The sequence below is a fragment of the Oncorhynchus nerka genome, linkage group LG11 (assembly GCF_034236695.1).
Source record: "Oncorhynchus nerka isolate Pitt River linkage group LG11, Oner_Uvic_2.0, whole genome shotgun sequence".
Taxonomy (NCBI): Eukaryota; Metazoa; Chordata; class Actinopteri; order Salmoniformes; family Salmonidae; genus Oncorhynchus; species Oncorhynchus nerka.
This window is the reverse complement of record NC_088406.1, coordinates 42,625,609-42,643,108: the sequence shown is the minus strand read 5'-3', so window position 1 is coordinate 42,643,108 and position 17,500 is coordinate 42,625,609. Positions and strand designations below refer to the sequence as shown.

At 42.4% G+C, this 17,500-nt stretch overlaps 1 protein-coding gene and 1 long non-coding RNA gene across 4 annotated transcripts in view; one reads left to right on the top strand and one right to left on the bottom strand.

Annotated features, from left to right (window-relative positions):
* LOC115136902 (A-kinase anchor protein SPHKAP-like) overlaps positions 1 to 10,366 on the top strand; it is a 52,453-nt gene extending 42,087 nt beyond the window's left edge. Inside the window, exons 8-12 of one of the 3 annotated variants that reach the window (XR_010465070.1) lie at positions 3,077 to 3,253; positions 4,209 to 4,292; positions 4,615 to 4,644; positions 4,830 to 4,879; positions 8,542 to 8,577. Coding sequence is in view for 2 of the 3 variants with exons in the window: in XM_029672809.2 (XP_029528669.2) it covers positions 3,077 to 3,253; positions 4,209 to 4,292; positions 4,830 to 4,879; positions 8,542 to 8,726; positions 8,901 to 9,050 (646 nt within the window). In the remaining variant the exon portion in view is untranslated. Of the gene's footprint in view, positions 1 to 3,076; positions 3,254 to 4,208; positions 4,293 to 4,614; positions 4,645 to 4,829; positions 4,880 to 8,541; positions 8,727 to 8,900 lie in introns of those variants that run through there. The other 2 variants (XM_029672809.2, XM_065024549.1) reach the window with 2 other exon arrangements.
* Positions 10,335 to 17,500, bottom strand: part of LOC115136904 (uncharacterized) — an 11,878-nt gene continuing 4,712 nt past the window's right edge. The window contains exons 4-8 of the long non-coding RNA XR_003864724.2: positions 17,322 to 17,424; positions 16,768 to 16,929; positions 16,332 to 16,390; positions 11,167 to 11,328; positions 10,335 to 10,884 (exon numbers count right to left, since the gene is read on the bottom strand). This is a non-coding gene — a long non-coding RNA (uncharacterized LOC115136904). The remainder of the gene's footprint in view (positions 10,885 to 11,166; positions 11,329 to 16,331; positions 16,391 to 16,767; positions 16,930 to 17,321; positions 17,425 to 17,500) is intronic.

Here is a 17,500-nt window from a genome sequence, read left to right as displayed (position 1 = left end):
TTTAATGTTCAAATTCTATTTACATCATCCTATGTACATCAGTGGACATGATAATTTTTTTCAAATAAAACAATGGCCAGTTTGGGTTGCAGTTGCACGTAAAAAATAATAATTCCCACTTATAAGATGTACATAGGTCTGGCCCGCAAAATCGTTTTTTCATTATGGCCCGTGTGCTGATTGAGTTTGACACCCCTGGGCTAGACTATCTATTTATTTGAAATAAAACAATGACTACGAGGTTAAAGTGCAGCCTGTCAGCTCTGATTTGAGGATATTTTCATCCATATCGGGTGAACAGTTTAAAAATTACAGCACTTTCTATACATAGGCCCCCCATTTTAGAGGAGCAAAAGTGTTGGATTAGGACAAATCCACGTATGTGTATTAAAGTCGTAAAAAGTTACGTATTTGGTCCCATATTCATAGCATGCAATGACTACATCAAGTTTGTGACTCATTTGCTGTTTGTTTTTGTTGGGTTGTGTTTCAGAATATTTTGTTCCCAATAGAAACTCACGGCAAATAATCTATTGTGTCATTTTGGAGTCACTTTTATTGTAAAGAAGAATAGAATATGTTTCTCAACACTTCTACATGAATGTGGATTCTACCATGATTACAGATAGTCCTTAATCAATTGTGAATAATGATAAGTGAGAAAGTTATAGACGCACAAATATCATACCCCCCCAAAAAAATGCTAAAAATGTAATGGTGAGATGTAAGAGGTAATTTCTTGGGGGTATGATATTTGTGCGTCTGTAATCCAAACATATGGAGTATAGAGCCAAAAGAAGGAAAAATGCTTCACTGTCCCAATAAGTACAGAGTGCACCGTAAAATGTGACATTTTACTTGATCTCAAATTTTAAAAAGTATAGAGACACATTTTTTAAAATGACTTCCCTGTCCAAATACATATGGATGGAAGTGTATATCACACATACAGTATATTATGTATATAAGAGACACAGTGGCATCATATTGTCCTGTAATTTGGGTCTGACATTTCACTCAGAGGAGAATTGTGTAACAGGGACTCAGTAAGGTGAGAAGATTCACACAGACCTTCTTGGTAACGTGAGAGTGGCCTTTAGGGGGCATTGAAGTGTGAATATACACACTGCAGGAAGGCCTTGTACTGGAGGAGGTGGGCACCACAAGGAGGAGGTTACAGAAAACTTCCAAAGTACTTCAGGTCACTTTATTGGTGTTCCAGGAATTAGTTGCGCATCGTGAGCTCATCAGCTAAGCGACAAACATTTGCAGACCACGTTGACATGCTGTAGATGACAACACAAGGTCTCACAAATAGATAGAGCAGATAAAATATAAAGTGAAGTGTTTAGAAAGGAAAATAAACAATGGGGTTTAAATACTTTGGAGGTAATTGACAAAACAAACATAGTATCATATACAGGTAACTGCCAAAATAAAGGAAACACCAATAGGGTGTTGGGCCATCACAAGCCAGAACACCTTCAGTGCACCTACATTCTACAAGTGTCTGGAACTCTATCGGGGGGATGCAACGCTATTCTTCCACGAGAAATTCCATAATTTGGTGTTTTGCTCCAGAATCTCCCAAAAGTGTTGCTTAATTGCTTAACTAACTCATGAACCCAACCTATGTGGAAGCACCTGCTTTCAATATACTTTGTATCCCTAATTTACTCAAGTGTTTCCAGTATTTTGGCAGTTACCTGTAGATTGGATTGACACATGCAATAAATGAAATGAAAAGGAAAATAGTTGGAAGAGATTTATATTTAAGCTGCTTACTGATTGCAGGGTTTGCTGGTTTTTCACTTAACAGTTCATAAACTCCAATTATGGAACAATTCATCTCCATCTGGGTCTTTCCCTGGTGAATACATTGACAAACAACACCTTAACCCACTCTGGGAATCTGGCAGCTTTCAATCATCTAATCAGGATTTAAATTAATCAGTTTCTCTGTTGCATAAAAAAAAACAGCCAACACTGCAGCCTTTCATTTCATTTTTTATTCATGATTAATGTGGATAGGCACAAATACAAAACATCCTTTACACACTAAAGGACATGGGTTATCCACCCTCTATAAAAGGGGCACATATTTTAGAAATGCCAATACTTGGTGGTGGTGGGGGGTTGTATGTAATATGTGGTGAACAGGATTTCATGTTCCCAACACAAATGTAAAATGTATATAGTCACAGTACATAGCACACTTAAAAAAAAACTACATTCTAGAATCAATAAATGTACAATCTGTATCCCCTGAACAAGAATAGAACCAAATCAATAAATGTACAATCTGTATCCCCTGAACAAGAATAGAACCAAATCAATAAATGTACAATCTGTATCCCCTGAACAAGAATAGAACCAAATCAATAAATGTACAATCTGTATCACCTGAACAAGAATAGAACCAAATCAATAAATGTACAATCTGTATCCCCTGAACAAGAATAGAACCAAATCAATAAATGTACAATCTGTATCCCCTGAACAAGAATATAACCAAATCAATAAATGTACGATCTGTATCCCCTGAACAAGAATAGAACCAAATCAATAAATGTACAATCTGTATCCCCTGAACAAGAATAGAACCAAATCAATAAATGTACAATCTGCATCCCCTGAACAAGAATAGAACCAAATCAATAAATGTACAATCTGTATCCCCTGAACAAGAATAGAACCAAATCAATAAATGTACAATCTGTATCCCCTGAACAAGAATAGAGCCAAATCAATAAATGTACAATCTGTATCCCCTGAACAAGAATAGAACCAAATCAATAAATGTACAATCTGTATCCCCTGAACAAGAATAGAACCAAATCAATAAATGTACAATCTGCATCCCCTGAACAAGAATAGAACCAAATCAATAAATGAGGGGAAAGATCACATCAGAGGGGTTGAGCTCCTCCCAGTCTCCCAGCCTATCACATCGTATGTACACTCTTAGAACAAAATGGCTAACTAGAACCATTAAAGGTTCACTTTATGAACCGCTTTATGAATAATTTTTCTAAGAGTGTATACAGTAGGTGACCCTGCTGTTTGCTTTCCCCAGCTGTGAGAGAGACAGGACCGCAGTGCCCTCTGCGGCCGCTGCAGTACCCACTGTAGGTGAGCAAAACAAGCGCTCTCTGAGTGCTAGCAGTGAGGACAGTTCAGGAAGCTGGTCCCAGATCGCCCCCGATGACGACCACCACGAGGAGACCAGTAGTTTTATCCAGCTGAGCGAGGGGTCAGTAACCTTAGCAACCAACTGCTGCTCCGTCCCATCATGCACTGCTCCGAGCGCTCCTACCGCTACTACTGCCCTCGCCGTCCGTCGCCCTCTCATCAGCCCATTGCTGCTCACACTCACTCTTTGCTGTCCCGTGCCAGTCTTCGGCTCTTGCCACTTCAGTGGAATAGCTGTATGCCCGGGGGCTTTCCTCTCACTGGTAGAGAGCACACCTAGTGCACTGAGCCCCACTCCAGAGCCAGCGTGGTGTAGAGCTCTGGGGGCCTGCAGTAGCATAGGCATAACGTCACACTGCTTCTCACACATTAAAGGCCCACAGAACATTAGCTTTATCATTCCCTGCTTCAGCGACTGTAGTGCCATTTCTCAGTTCCACTAGCTAGCCTCATACTGACACCGAGCCAAGCCAAAAACCTGAGGTAGTAAGTCTATTACTGCCATTAAGCCAGGAGAAATGAGACCAGGGTATAGATAACAAAGAGTGGGGCGGATACGTTTCTAGGCTCCAGAGGACTAGGAGGAGGGCTGTGTGGCTGGTTGGCTTCAGCTTGGCAGTAGTGGTGATGAAATGTGTGCTGCTTGCTGCTTTTACCTGCCAGCATAGACAGCTGTGGCATAAACGAACACCTGGTGGCTATTGCCTTCCTGACTACATCATCCCCGATTAACTCCACGGTGACACTGCTGCCACTGGACATGGTCGCCCACTCCGCCCAACTGCTCAATCTTTCCACATCCCTCATCTCCACTAGGAAGGGCCCATTGCCAGTCAGGCTCTCTCTTCCAGCCCAGTCATCCTGATCAGCTGCAGCTGCGGTTTCTATGTTAATCACCAGCTAATGAACAACATTGCTCGCTTCACCGCAGCTCCTTATCGTTCCATTCACAAGTCACTGATCGTGTCGCCTTTCAAGAGACAGGATATGAGTTTTAGTTCTGTTTGGATTTGCAGGAACGGGAACAGCAGCACGTCTAGCCTGGGTCTGGCAGACTTGGAGGGCTTGTCTGACATCCCCAGTCAGAGCACAGTGAACAGGTAACTGATAACTCCCAACGACATGCAAACAACACTCCTACAACACAGTGCTGAGGCTTTAAACAAGGCCCTTTGAACAGGAGAATGTAGTCTCATTAGGCTCCAGTCTGATTCTCTCTCTAGTCTCTACCCTGTTTATGAAGTGTGTACTTGTTCACTCCAACTCATGAAGAGATCAACCGATGTAGGAAATGTGGTGGATGCTACATCCGGCTACCTACCCCATGCACACACTAATTCAATGTTTTTAAATCCATGACAGGGAATAAGTTCACACTTACAGCTAGATGAACTAAGCGTTTGCACCTATTTTTTTATAAAGGAAATGAAACATTCAGGACAGAACAAAAAGGTAAGGAGAAAGATTAAGATCAATAGAAAGGTGCAAAATGATAAATGTTTCTTTGTTTTTGGTCTATTATCAGTTATCCCTTACTGAAAAAAACAGATGCTTAGTAAATCTGGCCTAAGGGAAGAAAGTGAGAATCTGAACGCGACCTACTGTATTGTCTTAATGGTCATACTCTCTGTTCTCAGTGAGGAGGCAGACAAGGGTCACCTAAGGGAGATCAAGGAGAACGTAGACGGTGAGTAGCGTCACCCTGTCTGAGTCATACACACACACACACTACATCACACTGTCTCAGTTCCATGTCATTACTGTCTACATTATATGTCACAAAGGAAACTCAACTCTCGCTGTCTCCCCTACTGTCTCATCTTTGTTCTCATTCGTCTTTGCGATAACCTCTATTCAACCTCTTCACTGTAAGATCTCTACACACTGAGTATTGTAGAAGTCACTCACATTATCTATCTATAGCTACTTGGTGTGACTAATTCCCCAGATACTGGAGCTTCAAAAGCAAAGAAATGTGTAACTCAAATGTCGAAATGGTAAATATATCACTGCTTTATCTCTGCAGTGCTGCCACTTAATCATTTTAGGTCAATATAACAGTATAGTGTTGTGGAAGCTACTCTGAAAATACAGTTTACCAAGCTACGAAGTACTTTACACTGGAAGAAGTTAAGCTACCCTTAAGCAAAATATACAGTTGAAGTCAGAAGTTTACATACACCTTAGCCAAAAACTCAGTTTTTAACAATTCCTGACATTTAATCTGAGTAAATATTCCCTGTTTTAGGTCAGTTAGGATCACCACTTTATTTTAAGAATATGAAATGTCACAATAATAGTAGAGAGAACAATTTATTTCAGCTTTTATTTCTTTCATTCACATTCCCAGTGGGTCAGAAGTTTACATACACTCAATTAGTATTTGGTAGCTTTGCCTTTAAATTGTTTAATTTGGGTCAAACGTTTCGGGTAGCCTTCCACAAGCTTCCCACAATAAGTTGGGTGAATTTTGGTCCATTCCTCCTGACAGAGCTGGTGTAACTGAATCAGGTTTGTAGGCCTCCTTGCTCACACACGCTTTTTCAGTTCTGCCCACACATTTTCTATGGGATTGAGGTCAGGGCTTTGTGATGGCCACTCCAATACCTTGACTTTGTTGTCCTTAAGCCATTTCGACACAACTTTGCAACCAAGCTTTAACGTCCTGACTGATGTCTTGAGATGTTGCTTCAATATATCCACATAATTTTCCTCCTTCATGATGCCATCTATTTTGTGAAGTGCACCAGTCCCTCCTGCAGCAAAACAGCCCCACAACATGATGCTGCCACCCCCGTGCTTCACGGTTGGGATGGTGTTCATTGGCTTGCAAGCCTCCCCCTTTTTCCTCCAAACACAACGATGGTCATTATGGCCAAATAGTTCTATTTTTGATTCAACAGACCAAAGGACATTTCTCCAAAAAGTACGATCTTTGTCCCCATGTGCAGTTACAAACCGTAGTCTGGGTTTTTTATGCCGGTTTTGGAGCAGTGGCTTCTTTCTTGCTGTCGATATAGGGCTCTGTTTACTGTTGATATAGATATTTTTGTACCTGTTTCCTCCAGCATCTTCACAAGATCCTTGCTGTTGTTCTGGGATTGATTTGCACTTTTCGCACCAAAGTACATTCATCTCTAGGAGACAGAATGCATCTCCTTCCTGAGGGGTATGACGGCTGCGTGGTCCCATGGTGTTTATACTTACGTACTATTGTTTGTACAGATGAACGTGGTACCTTCAGGCGTTTGGAAATTGCTCCCAAGGATGAAACAGACTTGGTCTTGGCTGATTTCTTTTGATTTTCTCATGTCAAGCAAAGAGGCACTGAGTTTGAAGGTAGGCCTTGAAAGAAATCCACAGCTACATCTCCAATTGACTCAAAATATGTAAATTAGCCTAACAGAAGCTTCTAAAGCCATGACGTAATTTTCTGGAATTTTCCAAGCTGTTTAAAGGCACAGTCAACTTAGTTTAACTTCTGACCCACTGGAATTGTGTTACAGTGAATTATAAGTGAAATAATCTGTCTGTAAACAATTGTGGGAAAAATTACTTGTGTCATGCACAAAGTAGATGTCCTAACCGACTTGCCAAAACTATAGTATGTTAACAAGACATTTGTGGAGTGGTTGAAAAACAAGTTTTAAAACCTGTTAAGCCTACCCCCTACTTTTTCGAACATTCTGTTAAAAATCGCGCAACAATTCAGCGTCCTGCTACTCATGCCAGGAATATAGTATATGCATATGATTAGTATGTGTGGATAGAAAACACTCTGACGTTTCTAAAACTGGTTAAATCACGGCTGTGACTATAACATAACGTGTGTTTCATCGAAAAGCGGAAGAAAAACTGATCACCAAAATCTGGAAAATATATCAATGCGCCACTTGCATGTATTGTCTATTGGAAAGCAAATTACATGGGGCTGAGATTGCAAGTCCTAGAGCTTCCACAGGATGTCGCCAGTCTTGTCAATTGCCTGGGCTTTGTTTCTTGGTCAAACGAGTAAGAGAGAGCCCATTCCTTCCGGTCTCCGACAGGATGTTTTGGATGAGAAATTTCCGAACATGATTTCAAGACGTGGAGCTATTGAATACACATCGCCCCGTGATCAATTTGATAGATTATTAACGTTTACTAATACCTAAAGTTGGATTACAAAAGTATTTCGAAGTGTTTTGTGAAAGTTTATCGTCGACTTTTTTTATTTAAAAAAATGACGTTGCGTTTTAAAACGCTGTTTTTTCCTTGATCACACACTTTTCATAGATCGATATTTAGGGTATATATGGACCGATTTAATCTAAAAAAAAGACCCAATAGTGATGTTTATGGGACATCTAGGAGTGCCAACAAAGAAGATCGTCAAAGGTAATGAATGTTTTATATTTTATTTCTGCGTTTTGTGTAGCGCCGGCTATGCTAATTATTTTGTTTACGTCCCCTTCAGGTATTTCGGGGTGTTGCATGCTATCAGATAATAGCTTCTCATGCTTTCGCCGAAAAGCATTTTAAAAATCTGACTTGTTGGCTGGATTCACAACGAGTGTAGCTTTAATTCAGTACCCTGCATGTGTGTTTTAATGAACGTTTGAGTTTTAACGAGTGCTATTAGCATTTAGCGTAGTACATTTGCATTTCCAGATGGCTAGATGGGACGCATGCGTGTCGGTTGGAGTTAAGAGGTTTTAATGACTAAGTGTATGTAAACTTCCGACTTCAACTGTAGCTTACTTAACGAAAGTTACTTGAAAAAGTAGTTCACTACATCCAAACTACATTGTGAAAAATTCTATATCTGAAATGTCATTGACTACAAATTGCAAGAACAGATCCCTCTGGAGTTAGATGGTAACAGATGTGTCATTTAGCCTATTAAAGACAAAGTGAGAATTGGCCACACAACAAGTGTTTCAAGTGAGAATTAGCCCCACAACAAGTGTTTCAAGTGGGAATTAGCACCACAACAAGTGTTTCAAGTGAGAATTAGGCAGGTCTGATGCCGAAAAAGATTCTGTCTACTTCACCCATATTGTATTTTTGCAGGTGTGCAGTTCCAGTAGTTACATATGGCAAAAACACTACCAATATTTAATTTAGTTGAACTACCACCAAGCTACTGAAAAATGTAATTAAATAGTTTAACTAAATGTATTTCACTACTCCCCAACACTGATGGTATCAAGCCCTCCTTACCCAACCTATCTTGAACCTATTTGGTGCCAGATCCATCCAATGTGCCATCAGACCTCAACGTAGCTTTGGCATTGAAACTCAGATTGATGTACAAGTTAGCTTGATGTACAGAAAGTGGGCGTGATGTATTTCCTGTGTGTGTTGCAGAGGGCATCTCACTGCGGCCAGTAGTGGACAGTAGCAGCCACAGGGAGCTTCTGGTGGTCAACTGCGACTTGGATCCAGAGTGTGTGGACTCAGAGCTGCGCTTGGCCCTGCAGTGGATCGCTGCCTCCGAGCTGGGCCTGCATGCCGTCTACTTCAGGAAGTGTAAAGACAGGAGGACATCAAAGGTGGGTGCAGCACAGCACATTCTGTTACACAGGATCTGATTATGCCCGTACGTGTGTGTGTGTGTGTGTGTGTGTGTGTGTGTGTGTGTGTGTGTGTGTGTGTGTTGTACTCTGTTATCTGCATGTCTGCAGTGCACAAGGAGCATGGTAATCTGGCTGAGTGTGATGTCTCAGTTCCAGAGGGTGTTGCAGCTGGTGTCTCAGAAGGCATGGAGGATCGGAGATCTCTTCAACGCTGTCATCCAGTTCTGTAAGCTCCACCAGGAGGAGGACGGAGGCAGCTCTCTGTCCAGCCTGTTTGACTGGCTACTGGAGACCCACTAGGCTCTGCCAACACCCCCCATCTACACAAACACACACACACACACACACCAGCTAATGTCTCCAACTGTGTACGCCCAATGCATCAAACCCAACCATCAAGCGTAGTGTTTCTCAGCGCACGTGTGAATCATGAAAAACCCCTAGCCTGGTAGCCAGATTTGTTTGTGCTTTAGCCAATTCCTCTTTCATTAATTGTGATGTAAGCCATGACAAGGAATGCTAGAAGATTTGGCTGACGCACAAACAGGTCAGACTTTCAGGCTAAAAATTCATCACACCTGTGATATTACACACCCTCTTATAGGACTGGCTATGGGACTGAGGACTTTCATTAGGCTGCAGTGAGCAGACATGTCTCCCTTTAATAAGATAAGCATGTTTCTCATTTTCTGATGTACGGTCCCTAGTTAGACGAACCCAAGGAAAACCCAGCATCAGTTTGGGATGTAGGCCTTATTTATTTTGTGCAAACAAATCAGCCATCTGAGATTTCTTGCCTGCAGAATTTGTATTCCTTTCGTTGTTAATTTATAAATTATGTATTTATTACACATAAACACAAACAAGGCACCAATAAAACCCTGTAACCCATTCCCTCAACCCAACAAACTCAAAAAGACACCAGATGATGTTTTAATGTACAGTAGCTATCTTGATGAGACTGTCAGGCAGCAGCCATCGTTCCAGTTAGGCTTTGCTGAGATTAACATAGGTGAGCAGTACTACGCTTGACAGTTGCCCAGAGCCTGTATTCGCAAAGCATCTCAGGGCAGGAGTGCTGATCTAGGATGAGACCCCCCGCCCCCCCCCATCCTGGTAATCATATTTATTATGATCTAAAATACAAAACTGATCCTATATCAGCGCTCCTAATCTGAGATTCTTTGTGAATACGGACCCAGATGATAGTTTTCGTTTACATTGGCCAACATTGTCTACTTCTATTGTGACTTTGTTACTGCTTAAGTTATCTGTCATTCTTCATGTTATCTATCGTTCTTAAGTAAGTTATCTGTAGTTCTTCATGTTCTTTGAGAATTGTTTATTTTGGATAGCTGTACATATTGTAGATTCTTGAACTGCATCACCTTGGGGTAGAAAGACTGCTCTCTATCATTTCATTTTTACTACTTTCAGAAAGACAAAGAAGGTTTAATGTCTAATTTGTACGTGAATCTGGTATGTCAGGTTTTATCTGCGTAGTGGTACTCTAGTGTTAAATCGTCGGCATTATAAAGCACACAATTCAACTCTGTTGCTGTAGAAATTGAATGTATCTTCATCTTTTGAGATCAATAAATTAATGTAATATGTGAGCATGAATAGTTTTTATTGAGGAAAAGATGGGTACAGAAAACATTCTTCCGTCCAGCCCATTCTCCAATTAACACACAAACAAACACTGACTATCAACACTGAACATGACAGAGGACCAAAGTGACCAGTCCAGGTCAAATCCTAACTGGTGAATGCAGGCTGAAAAGCTCTATAGGCCCTGCTCAAAAGTAGTGCACTTAATAGGGATCGGGTGCCATTTGGGACGCACCCAATGCGCTAAACTGTCTGTCTACAGTGCTACGTAGTAAAATGACAGTGGGACCATAGTAACTCACCAAAGCTATCCGGTCTACTGAATCACATACTGGTCACATACATTGGGTCAGTGATAACTTCCGGGGAAGGGCATCTTCAGACAAGGCCCTGTTGGAGTCATCTTCTTGTTGGGGGATGGACATCAGTAGTCAGACTGGAGTCACCTGTCCAGATGACCTTCCCTTCCTCACACAATCTACTGACCGTAGGACGGGTCAGCGACAGGTGTTGTCCTTGCTGCCTGCAGCAGGGAGAAAACAGGGACAGGTGGTTGAAAAGGAGACAGAAGCTCACCACATCCAGCTGTGGTCTGTTCATTTGAACTTTGATAAAGTGCTTGTGAGTGGATAAAAAATAATGCTTGTTTGGCTGTGAAGAGCTTGCAATGGCATCTTTGCATTTGAACTAGGTATGATTATATAGAGGGCAGGGTTGGGCTCAATTCCATTTCAGGCAAATTTTGCTAACTCAATGCTGATTTGAAATGGAACTGACCCCAGCCCTCACAGAGGGTGCATATTACCTGTGATGGTGTCACCCTCGTAGTTGAAGGCGGAGGAGAAGATCTCATCCGTGTATCCCTCTGGGACCTGAAGATAGACGCCAGACTGGACATCCCACAGGCGAGCCATCATGTCAGCGCTGGCCGACAGAACTCTACTGGCTTGAGAGCGCTAAAACAGATCTGCAAGGGAGAAGACGAGGAGGTTGAAATTGACAGCACATCAGCACTCTATTCTTAAAAGGCTATTAACTGTACATGGAGCAGGTATTTCCTATGGAGGAATGATTCTAATGGAACAGATAGACAGACTTCAGAGAGATCGACAAGCACACACAGTGAGGTGAAGAAATGAACATGGGGCTGGGATGGTTAAATGATGCTGGCTCTGCATTGTCATAAAAGTAAAGTGTGTGTGAGAGAGAGAGATGAGGGGGAGCAAAGAGGAGGAGCATGGAGGAGAGAACGAAAGCACAGACGTGTACAATTTGGAGAAAAGAGGACACGAGGGAAGAGAGTGGTGAAAAGAGAGAGGAAAAAGAGAAGAGAAATAAAGGTGAGGCAGAAGAAGATGGAGTAACTGAATGGTCATGAGTAGACCCACACGGATTCTGTTGAGATAATTACATTCCATATCAATTACTCTTTTACATTTTTTCCTGCATATTTAATCAACAAAACAATTCATTTATTTAGCAGTATTTGGTTCTATGAAATTCATTCTACAGATATTATTTTTAATTTAATGGCCCAGTGCAGAATTTTTAAAAATATATTTTCACACTATGACGTTTGAATAATACCGTGAAATTGTTAAAATTATGATACTGGCCTTTTAGTATAAGAGCTGTTTGAAAAAGACCGCCTGAAATTTCAGCCTGTTTTGGTGGGATGGAGTTTTGGCCTGCCTGGTGATATCACCAGGTGGTTAATTAGTTAATAGACCAATAAGATAGTTCCAAACCACTGCAAAAAACAGCTAGTTTTTAATTTGTTTTCCCTACTCAAATTATTGCTTGAGAAATTGCTCCTTGCTAACAATTGTTGACCATTTTAATAGAAAACAATCACAGTGAGGTACTTAATTGTTACCCAGAAATGATTTAATATTGAGATAAAAACGGTTGCATTGGACCTTTAAGAAAAATCTGTTCCCTCCCTCGTAATGAGAGAAAGAAAGAAACAACAAAGAGTGGGGGAGAGGGAGATGGAGGGACGACACTGGAAATTAGAATGGAATTAAAACAGACCGACAGAGAGAAATAGTGGGAGAGAGTGATGAAAAAAGAGATTGACAGAGCGGTTAGAAGGCGGAGGGAGGGGAGAGAGGTGTCCTGTTAGGGGGAGATGAGTGTCATAATCCTGTGAAATCATTCTCCTTCCAGCCTATTACCGAGGCTGGGCCCTGATGGCTTTCAGTAAACAGACACAAGACAGGCAGCCCAATGAGGCAGCTAGGGGGGAATTGCAACCTGAGTTTAGAACGCCTAAATTGAACATAATACACTTTTTATGCACTTTTCTCTCTAAGCGTATTCTGACCTTGAATTTAAGCATGAGAATAACATGTTCTTCACCCCTTATTCGTTAGGGCTGGAGATCAAATAAAACAAATTTGGCGGAGGTGTCTACAGATGCGCCGTATTCTGACCTTGACTCCCTCATAATTCCACCACCTTTACGCGCAATGAAATGATGAATAAGGTCGTTCTTTAAGATATATTTTACTTTATGATCGTTGGCGTCAAATGTTAAACCAGTCATATGGCAGCAAACTAAAGCATTTTGAAATAATGGCAGGTAGCCTAGTGGTTAAGAGTGTTGGGTCTATAACCAAAAGGTTGCTGGTTCAATTGCTCTACACGACTAGGTGAAAAATATGTTGATGTGTCCTTCAGCAAGGCACTATCACTAATTATTCTTGTAAGTCACTAAATGTACAGTATATCCACCTTTCCACAGTGAAGTTTATGAAGTGCTGGCCTTATAATTTGGGATGACATTTGGAGACCATATGATTTCCAGAATGTTCTAATTATATGCCTAGATGTTTCTCTGTATTTTTTACCATTTGTTTCATGTTAAATATGAGTCACTATCGGTAGCCACCGTCAGTTATACCCACATACACTGACTTTAGTGTTACTTTCCTTACATTTTGCATTTCTTTCGTCTGTCACGTTTGTATGGTTGTTCCTGAGCATCGCTAACAATAGTGGATTACGGTATATTAGGCCAAACGGATTACAAATTGTGCAAAAATGTGGGACATTTGAATAATTATGGCACGTATGTAGCAGTTTAAACCTGGAGCCTGCTTCACAATGACTGGACTGATGAATAAGGATTATTAGGGTAGATCTAAAGATGTACAGATTATTATTCAGGATGAATCAAACAACAATTTTATTTTTTAAATTTAAAAAAATGTTTTTGTATTATTCACAAATACTTTCCTAACCCTTAGTATACAAGTATTAATATAATATAATATACACTGCTCAAAAAATAAAGGGAACAACACAATGTAACTCCAAGTCAATCACACTTCTGTGAAATCAAACTGTCCACTTAGGAAGCAACACTGATTGACAATACATTTCACATGCTGTTGTGCAAATGGAATAGACAACAGGTGGAAATTATAGGCAATTAGCAAGACACCCCCAATAAAGAAGTGGTTCTGCAGGTGGGGACCACAGACCACTTCTCAGTTCCTATGCTTCCTGGCTGATGTTTTGGTCACTTTTGAAAGCTGGCGGTGCTTTCACTCTAGTGGTAGCATGAGACGGAGTCTACAACCCACACAAGTGGCTCAGGTAGTGCAGCTCATCCAGGATGGAACATCAATGCGAGCTGTGGCAAGAAGGTTGTGCTGTGTCTGTCAGTGTAGTGTCCAGGGCATAGAGGCGCTACCAGGAGACAGGCCAGTACATCAGGAGACGTGGAGGAGGCCGTAGGAGGGCAACAACCCAGCAGCAGGACCGCTACCTCCGCCTTTGTGCAAGGAGGAGCAGGAGGAGCACTGCCAGAGCCCTGCAAAATGACCTCCAGCAGGCTACAAATCTGCATGTGTCTGCTCAAACGGTCAGAAACAGACTCCATGAGGGTGGTATGAGGGCCCGACGTCCGCAGGTGGGGGTTGTGCTTACAGCCCAACACCGTGCAGGACGTTTGGCATTTGCCAGAGAACACCAAGATTGGCAAATTCGCCACTGGCACCCTGTGCTCTTCACAGATGAAAGCAGGTTCACACTGAGCACATGTGACAGACGTGACAGAGTCTGGAGACGCCGTGGAGAACGTTCTGCTGCCTGCAACATCCTCCAGCATGACCGGTTTGGCAGTGGGTCAGTCATGGTGTGGGGTGGCATTTCTTTGGTGGGCCACACAGCCCTCCATGTGCTCGCCAGAGGTAGCCTGACTGCCATTAGGTACCGAGATGAGATCCTCAGACCCCCTGTGAGACCATATGCTGGTGCGGTTGGCCCTGGGTTCCTCCTAATGCAAGACAATGCTAGGCCTCATGTGGCTGGAGTGTGTCAGCAGTTTCTGCAAGAGGAAGGCATTGATGCTATGGACTGGCCCGCCCGTTCCCCAGACCTGAATCCAATTGAGCATATCTGAGACATCATGTCTCGCTCCATCCACCAACGCCACGTTGCACCACAGACTGACCAGGAGTTGGCGGATGCTTTAGTCCAGGTCTCGGAGGAGATTCCTCAGGAGACCACCCGCCACCTCATCAGGAGCATGCCCAGGCGTTGTAGAGAGGTCATACAGGCACGTGGAGGCCACACACACTACTGAGCCTCATTTTGACTTTTTTTAAGGACATTACATCAAAGTTGGATCAGTCTGTAGTGTGGTTTTCCACTTTAATTTTGAGTGTGACTCCAAATCCAGACCTCCATGGGTTGATACATTTGATTTTCATTGATCATTTTTGTGTGATTTTGTTGTCAGCACATTCAACTATGTAAATAAAAAAGTATTTAATAAGAATATTTCATTCATTCAGATCTAGGATGTGTTATTTTAGTGTTCCCTTTATTTTTTTGAGCAGTGTACAAGTATTTTTAAATCTACCAACTGGTGCTGAAAAGGAGATGATATTCTAATATTCTGAACCTTCCCTCCATATGTTCTAGTGACTCTGTCAAGACAATTGTAGTTAAAGGTACAAAGGGATGGATTTAGAGGAATGTACTGAACATTCTATTGAATGAAAACACGAGGAAAATGGTTGGCCAGCTAGTGGGAGGGTGTTCAGCAGTTTAATAAATGTTAACCAAGTCCATTACACATCTGCATAAGGTAAGTCTGAAACCAACTATTGAGAAGTGTGTAGGAAAGGTGTGTGTGTGTGTAGGAAAGGCATACATTTCCTACGTCTAAATCAGACCCCCTAGTGGTTGTGGCTCCGAGTGACAAACACGTACACATACACACACAACATGCAGGCACGTGCGCACACACACACACACTGACAAATATGCACACACACACACACAAACGTACACTGGCAGAACTGTCAAATGGTAACAAATATGCACACACACACACAAACGTACACTGGCAGAACTGTCAAATGGCAGATGGCCTGATAAAATCACACACACATTCAGGTTACAGCTGGGTCACCTACAACACAGGCCCAGGTCACATGTGGTTCTACACAGCCGTGGCTAACGCAGTTACACAGTGAGCAGGGGCAGACTGTGCCATGGTGATTGGTTAATAAAACAACCAAGGTGTGACATTAAAGCGCTCAAGGTATGACTCTATAGGAAACTGAGACAAGAGCAAATGAAAAGTGCCAATCAAATGAGACCACCAGGGGAAGGGGGAATCACAGGTAGACCAGGAATCAGCCTGTATATAGAGCAGGTCAGATGGGCCCGGATGTTTCTGGAAAGCTCTGGCCTGAGGGACACACACCTTCAGGGTCACGTCTCTCTATGTCATCGTCGAGACGTGGTTGACCTAGAAACTGACACGAGAATCAGTAACAGGAGGTAGAAATATCCCCCCCGGCAAGCGGACCGCCGTCCTCATCCCTCCTGTCCAGTCCTGTACCCTTGTGAGTCTGACGGATGCTCCGAGGCAGACAAAGAGACAGAGCGAGAGAGAGAGAGGGGCCATTTTGGATCCCGTTTGAACCATTACCTGTCTCAGCGACTCACCTTGGGTATCTCTCCCTCCTGTCCCTCCAGTCTGGCAGCGCTGGACACTCTCTCTGTGCCTAAGTGTCAGGGGAAATATTGATTTCTTAAAACATCCTGTGTATTGCTTGATCGAAGATGAAGTTTAACCTTAAAATAAAATGAATTCAGTTGAGCTGGCCTGGTTAGTCATACACCATAGTTGCCGGAACTGTGCTGGAAAGGACAATGTGAAAAATACATTTTCAAGCCACCACAGTACGATCTGGGTTGGCATGACAGTGTGGAATGGGGGTGTCTGGGTACAGTACGGATATAATTGTTCCGTGCCTGGGACATTGTTCAATACAGGAACTCTGTATTGACAGTCATGGAAACAGCAGAGGTAGAGGTACCCCATAATTAAATAGAACACCATTAGTATGATATACTGTGTACTGTATCTCTGTGGTCGTACCGTCTGCCGAGGCAGTGGCTATGAGTTGACCGGTGTAGTCAAAACACACATCCAGCACCTCGTCTTCATGGCCTGCTAGTGTGGCCATACACTTCCCACTCGCTGCCTCCCACACCTGGGGAAGCAGAGACACACGCACACACTCCGGTACACAAACACATACTGTAAGGACACAAACACACACGTGCACACACATAAGCACACACACACACGCGCACATACGCATTCACAAACACACACACACACACAGACACACGCACAAACACACACAATGGCAAAATGTCAAATGTTAATGCATCTATTTTTAAAAACCTTTAACAAAAACAACCAGCTTGATTAGCGCTCTAACAACACAATGGTTGTGTTTTCCCTTTTCACAATCTCCTCTTCAAGAATGCAGCCATGTGAATAATTCACACGACTACCCAGAAAACGTGACTCATCTTGGAATAATGAAAGGATTTCAATTTCCTTTTAAAAAGATGCAGAGCTTAAGTGATAGGAGACTCTACTAGAGAAAGAGAGAGAAAGAGAGAGAGAGGATGTGAGCTCACCCTACTGCTTTTGTCCATGGAGCCGGTGATGAGAAGGGAGCAGTCCCAGTCAAACTGAACACTGCTTATCTCCCCTCTGTGACCTATCAGTGTGTGGACACGCCTGGTAGAATGAGAGTAGGGCAGTAATGGTGGTTAGACAATGACACAAACACATGGATGGACACGCAAACACACAC